At 41.2% G+C, this 21,860-nt stretch overlaps 1 protein-coding gene across 3 annotated transcripts in view; it reads right to left on the minus strand.

The window, feature by feature from the left end:
* The window catches only part of unc13c (unc-13 homolog C (C. elegans)), a 343,459-nt gene that overhangs the window by 48,287 nt on the left and 273,312 nt on the right, over positions 1-21,860 (minus strand). For all 3 annotated transcript variants that reach the window (XM_089135438.1, XM_089135436.1, XM_089135437.1), the window contains 2 exons: positions 19,979-20,067; positions 18,791-18,931 (listed from right to left, as the gene is read on the minus strand). In XM_089135438.1, the coding sequence (XP_088991564.1) occupies positions 18,791-18,931; positions 19,979-20,067 (230 nt within the window). The remainder of the gene's footprint in view (positions 1-18,790; positions 18,932-19,978; positions 20,068-21,860) is intronic.

The following is a 21,860-nucleotide window of genomic DNA, read 5'->3' on the forward strand; positions in this document are numbered from 1 at the left end:
AAATGCATGTGTTTTTCCTACTATGGTAAATTGCATAGGGATTTTGTATTGAACATAGCTCTGGATCACAGTGTCATAGAGACAAGGGGGCGGGCTCATTTTACTCAGACGACCAATCAGTCTCTCAGCATCATTGTGAAGCTATTAAGCCACGCCCTAGCAACCATTTAGAGCACCTTAGCAACAACTCCCATAGACTTCCATTAAAAGAGATCAAAGGGATATCTCAGGATATAAGTGTCATAGAAACATGAGGGTGGGCTCGTTTGACTTGGGCCAGCAAACAGCCAATCATGAATCACCTCAACAATTTCTGGCCATGCCCTAGCAACCATTGTAGAGCACCTTAGCAACCAAAATCCAAAGAGGGATATCTTCCATTCTGAATGTCATAGAGGCATGGGAGTTGGTTTATATCATTCATACTGACAAGCAGCCTTTGGAGTTTCATGATTGGCAGCTACCAAGCCACTCCCTAGCAACCAAAAAGAGTACCCTAGCAACCATTTTGCAAGGCCTACATCTCTGCATCAAAACATCGTATAGAGATGGGGGTTGGTTCATACATTCACATTGACTTTGGAGCTTCATGATTGGCAGCTGCCAAGCCACTCCCTAGCAACCAAACAGAGTACCCTAGCAACCATTTTGTAAGACCTACATCTCTGCATCAAAACATCGTATAGAGATGGGGGTTGGTTTATCCATTCACATTGACTTTGGAGCTTCATGATTGGCAGCTGCCAAGCCACTCCCTAGCAACCAAACAGAGTACCCTAGCAACCATTTTGTAACAGCTATATCTCAGCATCAGAACATTGTATCGCGATGGGGGTTGGGTCTTTTGACTCATGCTAGCACATAGAACTTTCAAAATGTTAAACATGCTAGCTGTGAATAGCTACATGCTAATATTGATTAGCTAAGTGCTAAATCATGCCATTAACATTATAAAAACTCTATAGTAACCATATGTGAACAATACCAACCACCTAGTAACACCATAGCAACCACCCAGAACACCCTAGCAACCACCTAGCAACACCCTAGCAACCACCTAGCAACACCTTAGCAACCACCGAGCAACACCCTAGCAACCGCCTAGCAACCTTCCAGAACACCTTAGCAACACCCTAGCAACCACCTAGCAACCACCCAGAACACCCTAGCAACTACCTAGCAACACCCTAGCAACCACCAGAACACCCTAGCAACCGCCCAGCAACACCCTAGCAACCACCCAGAACACCCTAGCAACCACCTAGCAACACCTTAGCAACCACCCAGAACACCTTGGCAACCACCCATAATACCCTAGCAACTGCATAGCAACCGCATAGCAACTACCTAGAATACCCTGACAACCAACTAGCAACCAGCCATAACACCCTAGCAACCGGGTGGTGAGTTTTGCCACTGCAAGCACCACTTCACATTTTCCTCTGGAAATGTACATTCTAGTTAGTGGTGCTTGCTGAAAGCAAGGCAACACTATTACTATTGTGTTTTTTGAGTCGGCCCAAAAGTTTGGCACGCTACTCCTCCCGCAGTTTTTGTCACACACCCATGAATGAGGTCTCAAAACGTGCGGAATATTCGGGAATGGTGTGCTATGACTTTTCTAAGCGATCGGGGGTACGATGTTCGCCCGAAGGGCGAACAAATTTCCCAAAAATCCCATAGACTTAACATTGCGACAAACTTTGACGACTCATAGCTCCGAGCGAGAATTTCACAGAAGCCTGCGATTCACCACATTTGAAGAGGCTGACAGGCTCTGTAAGAACATACCTCACAATGGGGTAAAAGTTGCACCCCTGGGGGGCAGGAGCTGCCCAAATTTTCCCCATAGACCCCAATGTTATTTATTATTAGTGGTGCTTGCTGAAAGCAAGGCAACACTATTACTATTGTGTTTTTTGAGCCGGCCCAAAAGTTTGACGCGCTACTCCTCCCGCAGTTTTTGTCACACACCCATGAATGAGGTCTCAAAACGTGCGGAATATTCGGGAATGGTGTGCTATGACTTTTCTAAGCGATCGGGGGTACGATGTTCGCCCGAAGGGCGAACAAATTTCCCAAAAATCCCATAGACTTAACATTGCGACAAACTTTGACGACTCATAGCTCCGAGCGAGGATTTCACAGAAGCCTGCGATTTACCACATTTGAAGAGGCTGACAGGCTCTGTAAGAACATACCTCACAATGGGGTAAAAGTTGCACCCCTGGGGGGCAGGAGCTGCCCAAATTTTCCCCATTGACCCCCATGTTGTTTATTATTCTTCTTCTTATTATTATTCTGGCCACTTTTTGGTTCGCTACTCCTCCCGCAGCTTTTGTCACAGACCCATGGGTGAGGCGTCAAATCGACCGGCTCATTTAGGAGAGGTGTGCTATGACTTTTCTAAGAGATCGGAGGTACGATGGTCGCCCCAGAGCCGAAAAACGGCCCAAAAAAATCCCATAGACTTAACATTGCGAAAAAATTTGACGAGTCATAGCTCTGAGCGAGGATTTCGCAGAAACCAGCAATTTACCACATTTGAAGAGGCTGACAGGCTCTGTAAGAAAATACCTCACAATGGGGTAAAAGTTGCACCCCTGGGGGGCAGGAGCTGCCCAAAATTTTGCCAAAATTCCCATAGACTTAACATTGCGAAAAAATTTGACGAGTCATAGCTCTGAGCGAGGATTTCGCAGAAACCAGCAATTTACCACATTTGAAGAGGCTGACAGGCTCTTTAAGAAAATACCTCACAATGGGGTAAAAGTTGCACCCCTTGGGGGCAGGAGCTCCCCAAATTTTTCCCATTGAAAATTTTCTAGTATAGCATTTTACTATTCCAGGAAAAAGTTTGGAGCACTCCTACGTCCACAGTTTTTGTCACAGACCCATGAATGAGGCATCAAATCGTGCGGCCTATTGAGGAGAAGTGTCCTATCACTTTTATCAGAGATCGGGGGTACGGTGTTCGACCCAGGGGCGAACAAATTTCCAAAAAATCCCATAGACTTAACATTGAGACAAACTTTGACGACTCGTAGCTCCAAACAAGGATTTCGGACAAACGTGAGATTTGCCACATTTGAAGAGGCTGGCAGGCTCTTTAAGAACATACCACACAATGGGGTAAAAGTTGTACCCCTGGGGGGCAGGAGCTGCCCAAAGTTTCCCCATTGACTTACTATGGTGAAGGACGTCCCATCAAATGCATGTGTTTTTCCTACTATGGTAAATTGCATAGGGATTTTGTATTGAACATAGCTCTGGATCACAGTGTCATAGAGACAAGGGGGCGGGCTCATTTTACTCAGACGACCAATCAGTCTCTCAGGATCATTGTGAAGCTATTAAGCCACGCCCTAGCAACCATTTAGAGCACCTTAGCAACAACTCCCATAGACTTCCATTAAAAGAGATCAAAGGGATATCTCAGGATATAAGTGTCATAGAAACATGAGGGTGGGCTCGTTTGACTTGGGCCAGCAAACAGCCAATCATGAAACACCTCAACAATTTCTGGCCATGCTCTAGCAACCATTATCGAGCACCTTAGCAACCAAAATCCAAAGTGGCATATCTTCCATTCTGAATGTCATAGAGGCATGGGAGTTGGTTTATATCATTCATACTGACAAGCAGCCTTTGGAGTTTCATGATTGACAGCTACCAAGCCACTCCCTAGCAACCAAATAGAGTACCCTAGCAACCATTTTGCAAGGCCTACATCTCTGCATCAGAACATCGTATAGAGATGGGGGTTGGTTTATACATTCACATTGACTTTGGAGCTTCATGATTGGAAGCTGCCAAGCCACTCCCTAGCAACCAAACAGAGTACCCTAGCAACCGTTTTGCAAGACCTATATCTCTGCATCAAAACATCGTATAGAGATGGGGGTAGGTTTATCCATTCACATTGACTTTGGAGCTTCATGATTGGCAGCTGCCAAGCCACTCCCTAGCAACCAAACAGAGTACCCTAGCAACCATTTTGTAACAGCTATATCTCAGCATCAGAACATTGTATCGCGATGGGGGTTGGGTCTTTTGACTCATGCTAGCACATAGAACTTTCAAAATGTTAAACATGCTAGCTGTGAATAGCTACATGCTAATATTGATTAGCTAAGTGCTAAATCATTCCATGAACATTATAAAAACTCTATAGTAACCATATGTGAACAATACCAACCACCTAGTAACACCAGGGCTCATTTTACTCAGACGACCAATCATTCTCTCAGGATCATTGTGAAGCTATCAAGCCACGCCCTAGCAACCATATAGAGCACCTTAGCAACAACTCCCATAGACTTCCATTGAAAGAGATCAAAGGGATATCTCCGGATAGAAGTGTCATAGAAACACAAGGGTGGTCTCGTTTGACTCGGGGTAGCAAACAGCCAATCATGAATCACCTCAACAATTTCTGGCCACACCCTAGCAACCATTATCGAGGACCTTAGCAACCAAAATTTTAAAGAGGGAAATCTTCCATTCTGAATGTCAGAGAGGCATGGGAGTTGTATTATATCAATTATACTGACAAGCAGTCTTTGGAGATTCATGATTGGCAGCTGCCAAGCCACTCCCTAGCAACCAAAATGAGTACCCTAGCAACCATTTTGCAAGGCCTACATCTCTGCATCAGAACATCGTATAGAGATGGGGGTTGGTTTGTATATTCACATTGACTTTGGAGCTTCATGATTGGAAGCTGCCAAGCCACTCCCTAGCAACCAAACAGAGTACCCTAGCAACCGTTTTGCAAGACCTATATCTCTGCATCAAAACATCGTATAGAGATGGGGGTTGGTTTATCCATTCACATTGACTTTGGAGCTTCATGATTGGCAGCTGCCAAGCCACTCCCTAGCAACCAAACAGAGTACCCTAGCAACCATTTTGTAACAGCTATATCTCAGCATCAGAACATTCTATCGCGATGGGGGTTGGGTCTTTTGACTCATGCTAGCACATAGAACTTTCAAAATGCTAAACATGCTAGCTGTGAATAGCTACATGCTAATATTGATTAGCTAAGTGCTAAATCATGCCATGAACAATATAAAAACTCTATAATAACCATATGTGAACACTACCAACCACCTAGTAATATCATAGCAACTACCCAGAATACCCTAGCAACAACCTAACAACACCATAGCAACCACCCAGAACACCCTAGCAACAACCTAGCAACACCCTAGCAACCACCCCAAACACCATAGCAACCACCTAGCAACACCTTAGCAACCACCCATAACACCCTAGCAACCGCCTAGCAACCATCCAGAACACCTTAGCAACACCCTAGCAACCACCTAGCAACACCCTAGCAACCACCCAGAACACCCTAGCAACCACCTAGCAACACCCTAGCAACCACCCAGAAAACCCTAGCAACACCCTAGCAACCACCTAGCAACACCTTAGCAACCACCAAGCAACACCCTAGCAACCGTCTAGCAACCTTCCAGAACACCTTAGCAACACCCTAGCAACCACCTAGCAACCACCCAGAACACCCTAGCAACCGCCTAGCAACACCCTAGCAACCACCAGAACACCCTAGCAACCGCCTAGCAACACCCTAGCAACCACCCAGAACACCCTAGCAACCACCTAGCAACACCTTAGCAACCACCCAGAACACCTTGGCAACCACCCATAATACCCTAGCAACTGCATAGCAACCGCATAGCAACTACCTAGAATACCCTGACAACCAACTAGCAACCACCCAGAACACCCTAGCAACCGGGTGGTGAGTTTTGCCACTGCAAGCACCACTTCACATTTTCCTCTGGAAATGTACATTCTAGTTCTTATTCTTATTGTTCTGGTCACTTTTTGACGCGCTACTCCTCCCGCAGCTTTTGTCACAGACCCATGGGTGAGGTGTCAAAACGTGCGGATTATTCGGGAATGGTGTGCTATGACTTTTCTAAGAGATCGGGGGTACGATGTTCGCCCCAGGGGCGAAAAACGGCCAAAAAAAATCCCATAGACTTAACATGGTGAAAAAATTTGACGAGTCATAGCTCTGAGCGAGGATTTCGCAGAAACTTGCAATTTACCACATTTGAAGAGGCTGACAGGCTCTTTAAGAAAATACCTCACAATGGGGTAAAAGTTGCACCCCTGGGGGGCAGGAGCTCCCCAAAAATTTTTTCCATTGAAATTTTCTAGTATAGCATTTTACTATTCCAGGAAAAAGTTTGGAGCACTCCTACGTCCACATTTTTTGTCACAGACCCATGAATGAGGCATCAAATCGTGCGGCCTATTGAGGAGAAGAGTCATATTAATTTTATAAGAGATCAGGGGTACGGTGTTCGCCCCAGGGGCGAACAAATTTCCAAAAAATCCCATAGACTTAACATTGAGACAAACTTTGACGACTCGTAGCTCCGAACAAGGATTTCGGACAAATGTGTGATTTGCCACATTTGAAGAGGCTGGCAGGCTCTTTAAGAACATACCACACAATGGGGTAAAAGTTGCACCCCTGGGGGGCAGGAGCTGCCTAAAGTTTTCCCCATTGACTTACTATGGTGAAGGACGTCCCATCAAATGCATGTGTTTTTCCTAATATGGTAAATTGCATAGGGATTTTGTATTGAACATAGCTCTGGATCACAGTGTCATAGAGACAAGGGGGCGGGCTCATTTTACTCAGATGACCAATCAGTCTCTCAGGATCATTGTGAAGCTATTAAGCCACGCCCTAGCAACCATTTAGAGCACCTTAGCAACAACTCCCATAGACTTCCATTGAAAGAGATCAAATGGATATCTCAGGATATAAGTGTCATAGAAACATGAGGGTGGGCTCGTTTGACTCGGGCAAGCAAACAGCCAATCCTGAATCACCTCAACACTTACTGGCAACGCCCTAGCAACCATTGTAGAGCACCTTAGCAACCAAAATCCAAAGAGGGATATCTTCCATTCTGAATGTCATAGAGGCATGGGAGTTGTATTATATCATTCATACTGACAAGCAGCCTTTGGAGATTCATGATTGGCAGCTGCCAAGCCACTCCCTAGCAACCAAACAGAGTACCCAGCAACCATTTTGCAAGACCTATATCTCTGCATCAAAACATCGTATAGAGATGGGGGTTGGTTTATACATTCACATTGACTTTGGAGCTTCATGATTGGCAGCTGCCAAGCCACTCCCTAGCAACCAAACAGAGTACCCTAGCAACCGTTTTGCAAGACCTATATCTCTGCCTCAAAACATCGTATAGAGATGGGGGTTGGTTTAAACATTCACATTGACTTTGGAGCTTCATGATTGGCAGCTGCCAAGCCACTCCCTAGCAACCAAACAGAGTACCCTAGCAACCATTTTGTAATACCTATATCTCTGCATCAAAACATTGTATAGAGATGCTGGTTGGCTCTTTTTACTCATGCTAGCAAACATGACTTGCTACATGTTACACATGCTAGCAGAGAATAGCTACATGCTAATATTGATTAGCTAAGTGCTAAATCATGCCAAGAAAATGCTACAAACTTCATAGTAACCATCTGTGACAACTACCAACCACCTATACCAGAACATCCTAGCAACCTCCTAGCAACAACCTAGCAACCACCCAGAACACGCTAGCAACACCCTAGCAACCACCCAGAATACCCTAGCAACCGCCTTACAACACCATAGCAACCACCCAGAACACCCTAGCAACCACCAAGAACACCCTAGCAACCACCCAGAATACCCTAGCAACCACCTAGCAACACCCTAGCAACCACTCAGAACACCCTAGCAACTGCCTAGCAACACCCTAGCAACCACCCAGAACACCCTAGCAACCACCCAGAACACACTAGCAACCACCTAGCAACACCCTAGCAACCACCCAGAACACCCTAGCAACCGAGCGAGCTTTTTGCCACTGCAAGCACCACTTCACATTTTCCTCTGGAAATGTACATTCTAGTTAGTGGTGCTTGCTGAAAGCAAGGCAACACTATTACTATTGTGTTTTTTGAGTCGGCCCAAAAGTTTGGCACGCTACTCCTCCCGCAGTTTTTGTCACACACCCATGAATGAGGTCTCAAAACGTGCGGAATATTCGGGAATGGTGTGCTATGACTTTTCTAAGCGATCGGGGGTACGATGTTCGCCCGAAGGGCGAACAAATTTCCCAAAAATCCCATAGACTTAACATTGCGACAAACTTTGACGACTCATAACTCCGAGCGAGAATTTCACAGAAGCCTGCGATTCACCACATTTGAAGAGGCTGACAGGCTCTGTAAGAACATACCTCACAATGGGGTAAAAGTTGCACCCCTGGGGGGCAGGAGCTGCCCAAATTTTCCCCATAGACCCCAATGTTATTTATTATTCTTATTCTTATTGTTCTGGTCACTTTTTGACGCGCTACTCCTCCCGCAGATTTTGTCACAGACCCATGGGTGAGGTGTCAAAACGTGCGGATTATTCGGGAATGGTGTGCTATGACTTTTCTAAGAGATCGGGGGTACGATGTTCGCCCCAGGGGCGAAAAACGGCCAAAAAAAATCCCATAGACTTAACATGGTGAAAAAATTTGACGAGTCATAGCTCTGAGCGAGGATTTCGCAGAAACTTGCAATTTACCACATTTGAAGAGGCTGACAGGCTCTTTAAGAAAATACCTCACAATGGGGTAAAAGTTGCACCCCTGGGGGGCAGGAGCTCCCCAAATTTTTTTTCCATTGAAATTTTCTAGTATAGCATTTTACTATTCCAGGAAAAAGTTTGGAGCACTCCTACGTCCACATTTTTTGTCACAGACCCATGAATGAGGCATCAAATCGTGCGGCCTATTGAGGAGAAGTGTCATATTAATTTTATAAGAGATCAGGGGTACGGTGTTCGCCCCAAGGGCGAACAAATTTCCAAAAAATCCCATAGACTTAACATTGAGACAAACTTTGACGACTCGTAGCTCCGAACGAGGATTTCGGACAAATGTGTGATTTGCCACATTTGAAGAGGCTGGCAGGCTCTTTAAGAACATACCACACAATGGGGTAAAAGTTGCACCCCTGGGGGGCAGGAGCTGCCTAAAGTTTTCCCCATTGACTTACTATGGTGAAGGACGTCCCATCAAATGCATGTGTTTTTCCTAATATGGTAAATTGCATAGGGATTTTGTATTGAACATAGCTCTGGATCACAGTGTCATAGAGACAAGGGGGCGGGCTCATTTTACTTAGATGACCAATCAGTCTCTCAGGATCATTGTGAAGCTATTAAGCCACGCCCTAGCAACCATTTAGAGCACCTTAGCAACAACTCCCATAGACTTCCATTGAAAGAGATCAAATGGATATCTCAGGATATAAGTGTCATAGAAACATGAGGGTGGGCTCGTTTGACTTGGGCAAGCAAACAGCCAATCCTGAATCACCTCAACACTTACTGGCAACGCCCTAGCAACCATTGTAGAGCACCTTAGCAACCAAAATCCAAAGAGGGATATCTTCCATTCTGAATGTCATAGAGGCATGGGAGTTGTATTATATCATTCATACTGACAAGCAGCCTTTGGAGATTCATGATTGGCAGCTGCCAAGCCACTCCCTAGCAACCAAACAGAGTACCCAGCAACCATTTTGCAAGACCTATATCTCTGCATCAAAACATCGTATAGAGATGGGGGTTGGTTTATACATTCACATTGACTTTGGAGCTTCATGATTGGCAGCTGCCAAGCCACTCCCTAGCAACCAAACAGAGTACCCTAGCAACCGTTTTGCAAGACCTATATCTCTGCCTCAAAACATCGTATAGAGATGGGGGTTGGTTTAAACATTCACATTGACTTTGGAGCTTCATGATTGGCAGCTGCCAAGCCAGTCCCTAGCAACCAAACAGAGTACCCTAGCAACCATTTTGTAAGACCTATATCTCTGCATCAAAACATTGTATAGAGATGCTGGTTGGCTCTTTTTACTCATGCTAGCAAACATGACTTGCTACATGCTACACATGCTAGCAGAGAATAGCTACATGCTAATATTGATTAGCTAAGTGCTAAATCATGCCAAGAAAATGCTACAAACTTCATAGTAACCATCTGTGACAACTACCAACCACCTATACCAGAACATCCTAGCAACCTCCTAGCAACAACCTAGCAACCACCCAGAACACGCTAGCAACACCCTAGCAACCACCCAGAATACCCTAGCAACCGCCTTACAACACCATAGCAACCACCCAGAACACCCTAGCAACCACCAAGAACACCCTAGCAACCACCCATAATACCCTAGCAACCATCGTACAGACGTGTTTGGTGTCTCGTATGCAAAAATGTGCCACACTCTAGCAACCGAGCGAGCTTTTTGCCACTGCAAGCACCACTTCACATTTTCCTCTGGAAATGTACATTCTAGTGTTGTGAATACTATTCTCCAAGACAAAAATTTGGCACGCTACTCCTCCCGCATTTATTGTCGTAGATCCATGAATGTGGTGTCAAATCGACCCGCTCATTGAGGAGAGGTGTGCTATGACTTTTCTAAGCGATCGGTTGTACAATGTTCGTCTGGCGGGCGATAAATCGGACAGAAAAAGTCCCATAGACTTTACATTGGCACAAAATTGGTGAGATCATATATTTTGAACAGAAGGTCATAGAGACATGGGGTTGGGCTCTTTTTACTCGGCCTATCATGTAGCCAACAAGTAGTGAAATAATAACTTCATATTTACGCCCTAGCAACCACTTAGGGCAGCCTAGCAACCATAAATCAACATATTCAAGTCATTTCTCAGCTTCAGAAAATAGAAGAAACATCGATTTTGCCTTTTTTGACTTAGACTGTCAACTAGTGTTTAAATATAATCTCATACACTGTATAATCACACCATAGCAACCATATAGAGTACCCTAGTAACCACCTGAATACATGAATAAGCCATTTCTCTGCTGAATAAGCCATTTCTCATCACAAAACATCGTACAGACGTGTTTGGTGTCTCGTATGCAAAAATGTGCCACACTCTAGCAACCGAGCGAGCTTTTTGCCACTGCAAGCACCACTTCACATTTTCCTCTGGAAATGTACATTCTAGTGTTGTGAATACTATTCTCCAAGACAAAACTTTGGCACGCTACTCCTCCCGCATTTTTTGTCACAGACACATGAATAAGGTGTCAAATCGACCAGCTCGTTAAGGAGAGGTGTGCTATGACTTTTCTAAGAGATCGGGCGTACAATGCTTGTCTAGCGGGCAATAAATCGGCCGAAAAATCTCCCATAGACTTAACATTGGAACCAAATTTGTGAGATCATATCTTTTGAATAGAAGGTCATAGAGACTTGGGGTTGGGCTCATTTGACTCGGCCTATCATACAGCCAACAAGTAGTGACATAGTAACTTAATATTCACGCCCTAGCAACCACTTAGGGCAGCCTAGCAACCATAAAACAACATATACAAGCCATATCTCAGCTCCAGAAAATAGAAGAAACATGGATTTTGCCTTTTTTTGACTCAGACTGTCAACTAGTCTTTAAATATTAACTCATAAACTGTATAATCACACCATAGCAACCATATAGGGTACCCCAGTAACCCTACAAACACATGAATAAGACATGTCTCAGCTGAATAAACCATTTATCATCACAAAAACATCGTACAGACGTGTTTGGTGTCTCGTATGCAAAAATGTGCCACACTCTAGCAACCGAGCGAGCTTTTTGCCACTGCAAGCACCACTTCACATTTTCCTCTGGAAATGTACATTCTAGTTATTCTTCTTATTATTCCGGACACTTTTTTGTCCCGCTACTCCTCCCGCAGTTTTTGTCACAGACCCATGAATGAGGTGTCAAAACATGCGGCTTGTTCGGGAATGGTGTGCTATGACTTTTCTAAGCGATCGGGGGTACGATGTTCGCCCCAGGGGCGAAAAATCGGCCGAAAAAGTCCCATTGACTTAACATTACGACAAACTTTGACGAGTCATAGCTCTGAGCGAGGAATTTGCAGAAACCTGCGATTTACCACATTTGAAGAGGCTGGCAGGCTCTGTAAGAACATACCTCACAATGGGGTAAAAGTTGCACCCCTGGGGGGCAGGAGGGGCCCAAATTTGCCCCATTGACTTACTATGGTGAAGGACGTCCCATCAAATGCATGTGTTTTTCCTACTATGGTAAATTGCATAGGGATTTTGTATTGAACATAGCTCTGGATCACAGTGTCATAGAGACAAGGGGGCGGGCTCATTTTACTCAGACGACCAATCAGTCTGTCAAGATCATTGTGAAGCTATTAAGCCACGCCCTAGCAACCATTTAGCACACCTTAGCAACAACTCCCATAGACTTCCATTAAAAAAGATCAAAGGGATATCTCAGGATATAAGTGTCATAGAAACATAAGGGTGGGCTCGTTTGATTTGGGCCAGCAAACAGCCAATCCTGAATCACCTCAACACTTACTGGCCACGCCCTAGCAACCATTATCGAGGACCTTAGCAACCAAATTTCAAAGAGGGATATCTTCCATTCTGAATGTCACAGAGGCATGGTAGTTGTATTATATCAATCAAACTGACAAGCAGCCTTTGGAGATTCATGATTGGCAGCTGCCAAGCCACTCCCTAGCAACCAAACAGAGTACCCTAGCAACCATTTTACAAGAACTACATCTCTACATCAGAACATCGTATAGAGATGGGGGTTGGTTTATATCATTCATACTGACAAGCAGCCTTTGGAGTTTCATGATTGGCAGCTGCCAAGCCACTCCCTAGCAACCAAAAACAGATCCTAGCAACCATTTTGTAAGACCTATATCTCTGCACCAAAACATCATATAGAGATGGGGGTTGGTTTATACATTCACATTGACTTTTGAGCTTCATGATTGGCAGCTGCCAAGCCACTCCCTAGCAACCAAACAGAGTACCCTAGCAACCATTTTGCAAGACCTATATCTCTGCATCAAAACATCGTATAGAGATGGGGGTTGCCTCTTTTTACTCATGCTAGCAAACAGGACTTGCTACATGCTACACATGCTAGCAGTGAATAGCTACTTGCTAATATTGATTAGCTAAGTGTTAAATCATGCCATGAACATTATAAAAACTCTATAGTAACCATATGTGAACACTACTAACCACCTAGTAACACCATAGCAACCACCCAGAAGACCCTAGCAACCACCTAGCAACACCATAGCAACCACCCAGAACACCCTAGCAACCGCCTAGCAACACCCTAGCAACCGCCTAGCAACCATCCAGAACACCTTAGCAACACCCTAGAAACCACCTAGCAACCACCTAGCAACACCCAAGAAACCACCCAGAACACCCTAGCAACCACCTAGCAACACCTTAGCAACCACCCAGAATACCCTAGCAACCACCTAGCAACACCATAGCAACCACCCAGAACACCCTAGCAACACCCTAGCAACCATCCAGAATACCTTAGCAACACCCTAGCAACCGCCTAGCAACACCCTAGCAACCACCTAGAACATTCTAGCAACCACCTAGCAACACCCTAGCAACAACCCAGGACATCCTAGCAACCACCCAGAACACCCTAGCAACCACTCAGAACACCTTAGCAACCACCCACAATACCCTAGCAATCACCTAGCAACACCCTAGCAACCACCTAGCAACCATCCAGAACACCTTAGCAACACCCTAGCAACCACTTAGCAACACCCTAGCAACCACTCAGAACACCCTAGCAACCACCTAGCCACATGCTAGCAACCATCTTGCAACACCCTAGCAACCACTCAGAACGCCATAGCAACCGCCTAACAACACCCTAGCAACCACCCAGAACACCATAGCAACCACCTAGCAACCACCCAGAACACCCTAGCAACCACCTAGCAACACCCTAGCAACCACCCAGAACACCCTAGCAACCACCCAGAACACCCTAGCAACCGAGCGAGCTTTTTGCCACTGCAAGCACCACTTCACATTTTCCTCTGGAAATGTACATTCTAGTTATTATTATTCTTCTTACTCAAAATTTTCTGACTGCTACTCCTCCTAGAGCTTTAACTCTACAAACTCCAAACTCGGGTCAGACCTTCAGACTGTTCTGACTCGAGTTGCTATATCTTTTTAGACTGATTCGACTTTCAGATTTCTTAAAAATTAATATTAAAAACCATAAAAATCCCATTGACTTTCATTGCAGCATGGTCAAATTGAGCCAAGACTACGGTGGCCCAATAGCGTACAACAAAAACTCAAATCTAAATTCCCTGAAGCCCTAGACTCAATTAAACTACCATTCTATATGAGCTAATGAACTATCTATCTATCTATCTATCTATCTATCTATCTATCTATCTATCTATCTATCTATCTATCTATCTATCTATCCATCTATCCATCTATCCATCTATCCATCTATCTATCTATCTATCTATCTATCTATCTATCTATCTATCTTTCTTTCTACCTAATCTTTCTTTCTACCTAACTAATCTATCTATCTTTCTTTCTAACAAATCTATCAATCTTTCTTTCTACCTAATCTATCCATCTTTCTTTCTACCTAACTAATCTATCCATCTTTCTTTCTAACAAATCTATCCATCTTTCTTTCTAACAAATCTATCCATCTTTCTTTCTAACTAATCTATCCATCTTTCTTTCTAACAAATCTATCCATCTTTCTTTCTACCTAATCTATCCATCTTTCTTTCTACCTAATCTATCCATCTTTCTTTCTACCTAACTAATCTATCCATCTTTCTTTCTAACTAATCTATCCATCTTTCTTTCTAACAAATCTATCCATCTTTCTTTCTACCTAATCTATCCATCTTTCTTTCTACCTAACTAATCTATCCATCTTTCTTTCTAACAAATCTATCAATCTTTCTTTCTACCTAATCTATCCATCTTTCTTTCTACCTAATCTATCCATCTTTCTTTCTACCTAACTAATCTATCCATCTTTCTTTCTAACTAATCTATCCATCTTTCTTTCTAACAAATCTATCCATCTTTCTTTCTAGCAAATCTATCCATCTTTTTTTCTAACTAATCTATCCATCTTTCTTTCCAACTAATCTATCCATCTTTCTTTCTAGCAAATCTATCCATCTTTTTTTCTAACTAATCTATCCATCTTTCTTTCAAACTAATCTATCCATCTTTCTTTCTAACAAATCTATCCATCTTTCTTTCTAACTAATCTATCCATCTTTCTTTCTAACAAATCTATCCATCTTTCTTTCTAACTAATCTATCCATCTTTCTTTCTAAATAATCTATCGTTCTTTCTTTCTAACAAATCTATCGTTCTTTCTTTCTACCTAACTAATCTATCCATCTTTCTTTCTAACAATTCTATCCATCTTTCTTTCTAACTAATCTATCCATCTTTCTTTCTAACTAATCTATCGTTCTTTCTTTCTACCCAAGTAATCTATCCATCTTTCTTTCTAACAATACTTTCTTTCTCTTTCTTTCTTTCTTTCTTTCTAACTAATCTATCCATCTTTCTTTCTAACAAATCTATCCATCTTTCTTTCTAACAAATCTATCCATCTTTCTTTCTAACTAATCTATCCATCTTTCTTTCTAACTAATCTATCCATCTTTCTTTCTAACAAATCTATCCATCTTTCTTTCTACCTAATCTATCCATCTTTCTTTCTACCTAACTAATCTATCCATCTTTCTTTCTAACAAATCTATCAATCTTTCTTTCTACCTAATCTATCCATCTTTCTTTCTACCTAATCTATCCATCTTTCTTTCTACCTAACTAATCTATCCATCTTTCTTTCTAACTAATCTATCCATCTTTCTTTCTAACAAATCTATCCATCTTTCTTTCTAGCAAATCTATCCATCTTTTTTTCTAACTAATCTATCCATCTTTCTTTCCAACTAATCTATCCATCTTTCTTTCTAGCAAATCTATCCATCTTTTTTTCTAACTAATCTATCCATCTTTCTTTCAAACTAATCTATCCATCTTTCTTTCTAACAAATCTATCCATCTTTCTTTCTAACTAATCTATCCATCTTTCTTTCTAACAAATCTATCCATCTTTCTTTCTAACTAATCTATCCATCTTTCTTTCTAAATAATCTATCGTTCTTTCTTTCTAACAAATCTATCGTTCTTTCTTTCTACCTAACTAATCTATCCATCTTTCTTTCTAACAATTCTATCCATCTTTCTTTCTAACTAATCTATCCATCTTTCTTTCTAACTAATCTATCGTTCTTTCTTTCTACCCAAGTAATCTATCCATCTTTCTTTCTAACAATACTTTCTTTCTCTTTCTTTCTTTCTTTCTTTCTAACTAATCTATCCAGCTTTCTTTCTAACAAATCTATCCATCTTTCTTTCTAACTAATCTATGCATCTTTCTAAAAATTCTTTCTTTCTCTTTCGTTCTTTCTTTCTTTCTTGATGCTAATAACATGCTAATCATGCTAGCTTTCTGCTAATCATGTTAGCTTCTTGTTAAAAACATGCTAGCATGATGCTAGCTACATGCTAATCATGCTAGCATGATGCTAGCTACATGCTAATCATGCTAGCTTCTTGCTAAAAACATGCTAGCATGATGCTAGCTACATGCTAATCATGCTAGCATGATGCTAGCTACTTGCTAATCATGCTAGCATGATGCTAGCTACATGCTAATCATGCTAGCTTCTTGCTAAAAACATGCTAGCATGATGCTAGCTACATGCTAATCATGCTAGCATGATGCTAGCTACATGCTAATCATGCTAGCTTCTTGCTAAAAACATGCTAGCATGATGCTAGCAACATGATAATCATGTTATTATGATGCTAGCTACATGCTAATAATGCTAGCATGATGCTAGCTACATGCTAATCCTGCTAGCTTCTTGTTAAAAACATGCTAGCATGATGCTAGCAACATGCTAATCATGTTATTATGATGCTAGCTACATGCTAATCATGCTAGCATGATGCTAGCTACATGTTAATCATGCTAGCTTCTTGCTAAAAACATGCTAGCATGATGCTAGCAACATGCCAATCATGCTAGCATGATGCTAGCTACATGCTAATCATGCTAGCTTCTTGTTAAAAACATGCTAGCATGATGCTAGCAACATGCTAATCATGTTATTATGATGCTAGCTACATGTTAATCATGCTAGCATGATGCTAGCTACATGCTAATTATGTTAGCTTCTTGCTAAAAACATGTTAGCATGATGCTAGCAACATGCTAATCATGCTAGCATGATGCTAGCAACATGCTAATCATGCTAGCATGATGCTAGCTACATGCTAATCATGCTAGCTTCTTGCTAAAACATGCTAGCATGATGCTAGCAACATGCTAATCATGTTATTATGATGCAAGCTACATGCTTATCATGCTAGCATGATGCTAGCTACATGCTAATCATGCTAACATGATGCTAGCTACATGCTAATCATGCTAGCTTCTTGCTAAAAACATGCTAGCATGATACTAGCTACATGCTAATCATGCTAGCTTCTTGCTAGCAACATGCTAATAATGATACTAGCTACATGCTAATCATGCTAGCTTCTTGCTAACAACATGCTAATCATGTTCGCATGATGCTAGCTACATGCTAATCATGCTAGCTTCTTGCTTAAAACATGCTAGCATGATGCTAGCAACATGCTAATCATGCTAGCATGATGCTAGCTACATGCTAGTCATGCTAACTTCTTGCTAAAAACATGCTAGCATGATACTAGCAACATGCTAATCATGCTATTATGATGTTAGCTACATGCTAATCATGCTAGCTTCTTGTTAAAATATGCTAGCATGATGCTAGCAACATGCTAATCATGCTAGCATGATGCTTGCTACATGCTAGTCATGTTAGCTTCTTGTTAAAAATATGCTAGCATCATGCTAGCAACATGCTAATCATGCTATTATGATGCTAGCAACATGCTAATCACGTTAACAACATGCTAATCATTTTAACTACATGCTGATCATATTAGCATCAAGCTAGCTACATGCTAATCATGTTAGCTTCTTGCCAATAACATCTATCTATCTATCTAACTAATCTATCTTTCTAACTAATCTATCCATCTTTCTTTCTTTCTTTCTTTCTTTCTTTCTTTCTTTCTTTCTAATTCCATCTTTAAAACTTAATTCAAACTTCAAAATTCTTCAAACGCTCTGGTCCGGCTTTCTCAAGCCAACTTAAAGTTTGTGTCATCAAACTTTTTTTTCTAGTTTCTATTTGCTGTCTCTGTGCAGGCTCTTTATTGTATAACAGTGAACAGCCCAATAACCCCTTTATTTTAAGGCTTAATATCCCGTAGATCGGTCCGTTGCATTACGAATGAAAGCAGTACCAATGTCAAACATGTGAAGTGCAGTCAAGTTCGGGTGTGTATGCTGTTTTAACAAGTGTTCTCACTTATATGCGTATGATTCGTGGAGTTTTATAGACATTTTTTCTTATTTAAAAGTGGTGTTTTGCAACTTCGCATATCACAGAGCATGAAGCATATTTCGTGTTCGTCCATCTGTGCAAGATAATTTAACCCTTTAAGCATGCGTGATATATTTCAGTTAGTAGCCTATATGGCAAATGTAAACAAATGAATCGGATATGGGTCACAATTTAAAGAACGTGTAAACAGACAGTTAAAAAAAATCGGATATAGGCAACAAATCAGAATTGGGCATCAAGACCTGCAGTGTAAACGAGGCCTTAGTTACCATGTTTCAAGAAATGTAATCCGCAGTTCTCTTACTTCTTGTCCAGCAGGTCCATAAGGGGTCGCAGGACCGTCTCTGCGTCCATGGCTGCATTACTCTTGTTCCCTGCGTTTCCTTTAATCTGCACAAGCTCCTGGTTCATTTGTTTGACACAGTCCTCAATCACTGGCTTGAAACTGCGGATGGACGTGTTAAACTCAGTTTGAAAACAATATTCATAATCACACGTAGCTTAAGATACTATCATTTCATTTGATAACGAAAGCAGGTTCAGCACATTTTTATCATTTGAGCTAAAATTATTTTTTATCATTTTATCTTTAATCATCTGTATGTCTATTCTTTTTAATCACAGAGGGCAAAACAAAACAAATGTAAAATGGATGCTATTTACTTAGTCCATAAATGTCACACGTCTAATAATGAATGATTCCTTGAATGATTTCCTGTTTTTCATTTCATTTTTCCCAGTTAACATTTCATTTGTTTAAGGAATTTACACTCTTTACTTGACTTTAGCAAGTTCATTAAAATATGTCTTTATGTATAATGTGGTGAAAATCATGCTTTTAATGTTGTTTATATGTCTATGTGGTGTTTTTAATATGCTTTAAAACAAACCATGTGTAAATTCACAAGTCAACACACCATTGCTAAGTATTTTCTCTTGTAAAACTGCAGTGAACCAAAGACTGTTTAAAAACACGCTTTGAAATCGCTAGTGTTTCTGACGTCACAAACTACCTTGTAACCAATCAACGTGTGATCGTCAATGAGCTGGTGTGAGTGAGTGGAGGCGGAGGTGATTTGCACATTCATAGAACTGTGTATATTAAATGTGTTACATTCAAGCGATTTTAAGGCCTAAATATTTTTGGAAAAAAACTTTTTAAATATGTAATTTTGGTTTTCAAAGATGAGATTCAGGGGATAAAATGATTGACTACAGGGGGACATTAATGCATTAACTATGTCGTTTAATGTGCCTTATAATGAATTGTATGATCTCATTTAAGATAACCACAGTTAAAATACGTATCTGTTCATTGTTATACCTTCATTAAACACGACAAACAACTGCAAATATTATAACGCATTTGGTTACAATTGTTTATGAAAAGATATAATGTATTATACATTAAGGCTTTAAGTAAAGTGTTACCAAAATATCATTATTTTTACACCGGCTCAACAACTTTACCCATTGTTCCCAGATACTTCACCTGGAGCCGAAGACCGCGCTGAGCTCATCCAGAACCGTATTGAGCTTATTCTGAAGTTCTTTGAGTAAACCACTGGCCTCAGCATCCAGCTGTAAGAGACACACAGCATCACTGTCAGTGAACAGGATATGCTGCATATGACAGGAACAGGAAGCACTGAAGACTCAGAATCAACCAGTAGTGTCTCTACGAAATATTTAGTTGCATTGCAAATACTAAACTCTTCTGAAGTGAAAGTTTATTATACAAAAAATACATTTTGGCGCAGGGTCAAAAATTCAACAAGCCAACCAACTGCAAATAAAACTTGAGTTTGAGTGAATAAAACAGTCGTTATCCATTTAGTCAATATTTTAAAAAAGTACGTTGAATTGCAAAGTAAAGAACACATCAGTGACTTGTGTAACTTCTAACAACTTTTACCTTAGTGGAAATTAAAAAGTGCATCTAGGATACCAAAAAAAGGACAAAAATAATGAACAAAACTACAGTGTAGTTATGTTTTTGACATTTGCAGATTTACATTTGCAGCGATGGAGACTGACTCATCCTGTACATTATGCAGGACAGTTCAAAAATACTCTAAAAGAAATAAATAATCCCTGTCACAGGGACAAATATTTGTTATTTCTGTCAATTAAATAGACACATTTTATGATGTCCATATATATATATATATATATAATTGAACTTATAGGGTCATTAAAAACAAATATTCCCTCTGAACATCACTTTTGTATACAGTATGGTTGTATGTTTTGTGTTTTTAACACAGGTTCACTTGATTTAGAGAACTGGCTGACACAGCTTTGTTTTCGTGCCATGGTTGGATGATTTTATCTGCCATTGCACAGCGAGCTTTCTGTCAAGCATGCTCAGCCTCTGAAAAGGTCTTGACTGGAGTCAGTTGACTAATGATAATGGCAAATTCAATACAAGCCTTTCACCACATCAGAGGCATGAGAGCAGATGAGCCAATGAGATGCAGGTGTTCTGAATTCAAACATTACATTGTCTGCAACACAAAGGTGAATTTTACTGATAATGCACGTGAATGTTCGGCCTACTTCTCATTTCACTGTATCCATCATAGTGCAATCAAAAACAACGCTCAATATTTGCAGTCACACAAAACATTCATGCAAAACGTCTGTCAATTACACGTTCACAACATCCTAAGAGTTGAGTTATACAGAAAACCAATGTAATTCTGCATAAAATGTGTGCTATTTATAACTACTGACAACATGGACCATTTTAAAAAACTTTACAGGGAAAAGACAAAGTGAAAAAAAAAACCCTCTTTAAACTGGACTTGCTCATCTCTAAATATGCTAAAACTGTGAGACATTTGGCATTATTGACTATGCTTATTATAACCGCTAAGCTTAAAACAGCCGAGGGTTATGCAGAGGGTTGAAGTTGGCCATGGCGCTTTGGCTTGATTGAGTAATGATACAACAAAGCTTAATGTTCTCTTTTCTTCTCTGTTGTGAGAGATATTTATTGGATTTACACAAGGATTTCCTTTTCCATAACGGAACAATATTCCATCTTCACCAATAGTCACAAAACAAGCATTCAACCACAGCCTCGGTGGCGGTTTCCCTCTGGCAACACCTGCCCTTGATTACAGCTACCCTCCTAAGTAAGTCATAACCCTAGTGCCCCCTAATGGCCAAACCTGGACAGAAACATTGAAATGGCTCCTACACTTATGTTCCAGAATCATGAGACGAGGAAAAAAGTTGGATACACTTTATTTTCAATTGTCCACTTTAGACATTCTACTAATTATAAGTAAATTTGCAACTACATGTCAACTAACTCTCATTAGAGTATTAGTAGATTATAGTAGCTGGCTCATCTGTGACCAGGACAA

The sequence above is a fragment of the Pimephales promelas genome, chromosome 10, assembly GCF_988280905.1.
Source record: "Pimephales promelas chromosome 10, fPimPro1.hap1.1, whole genome shotgun sequence".
NCBI classification, from domain to species: Eukaryota; Metazoa; Chordata; class Actinopteri; order Cypriniformes; family Leuciscidae; genus Pimephales; species Pimephales promelas.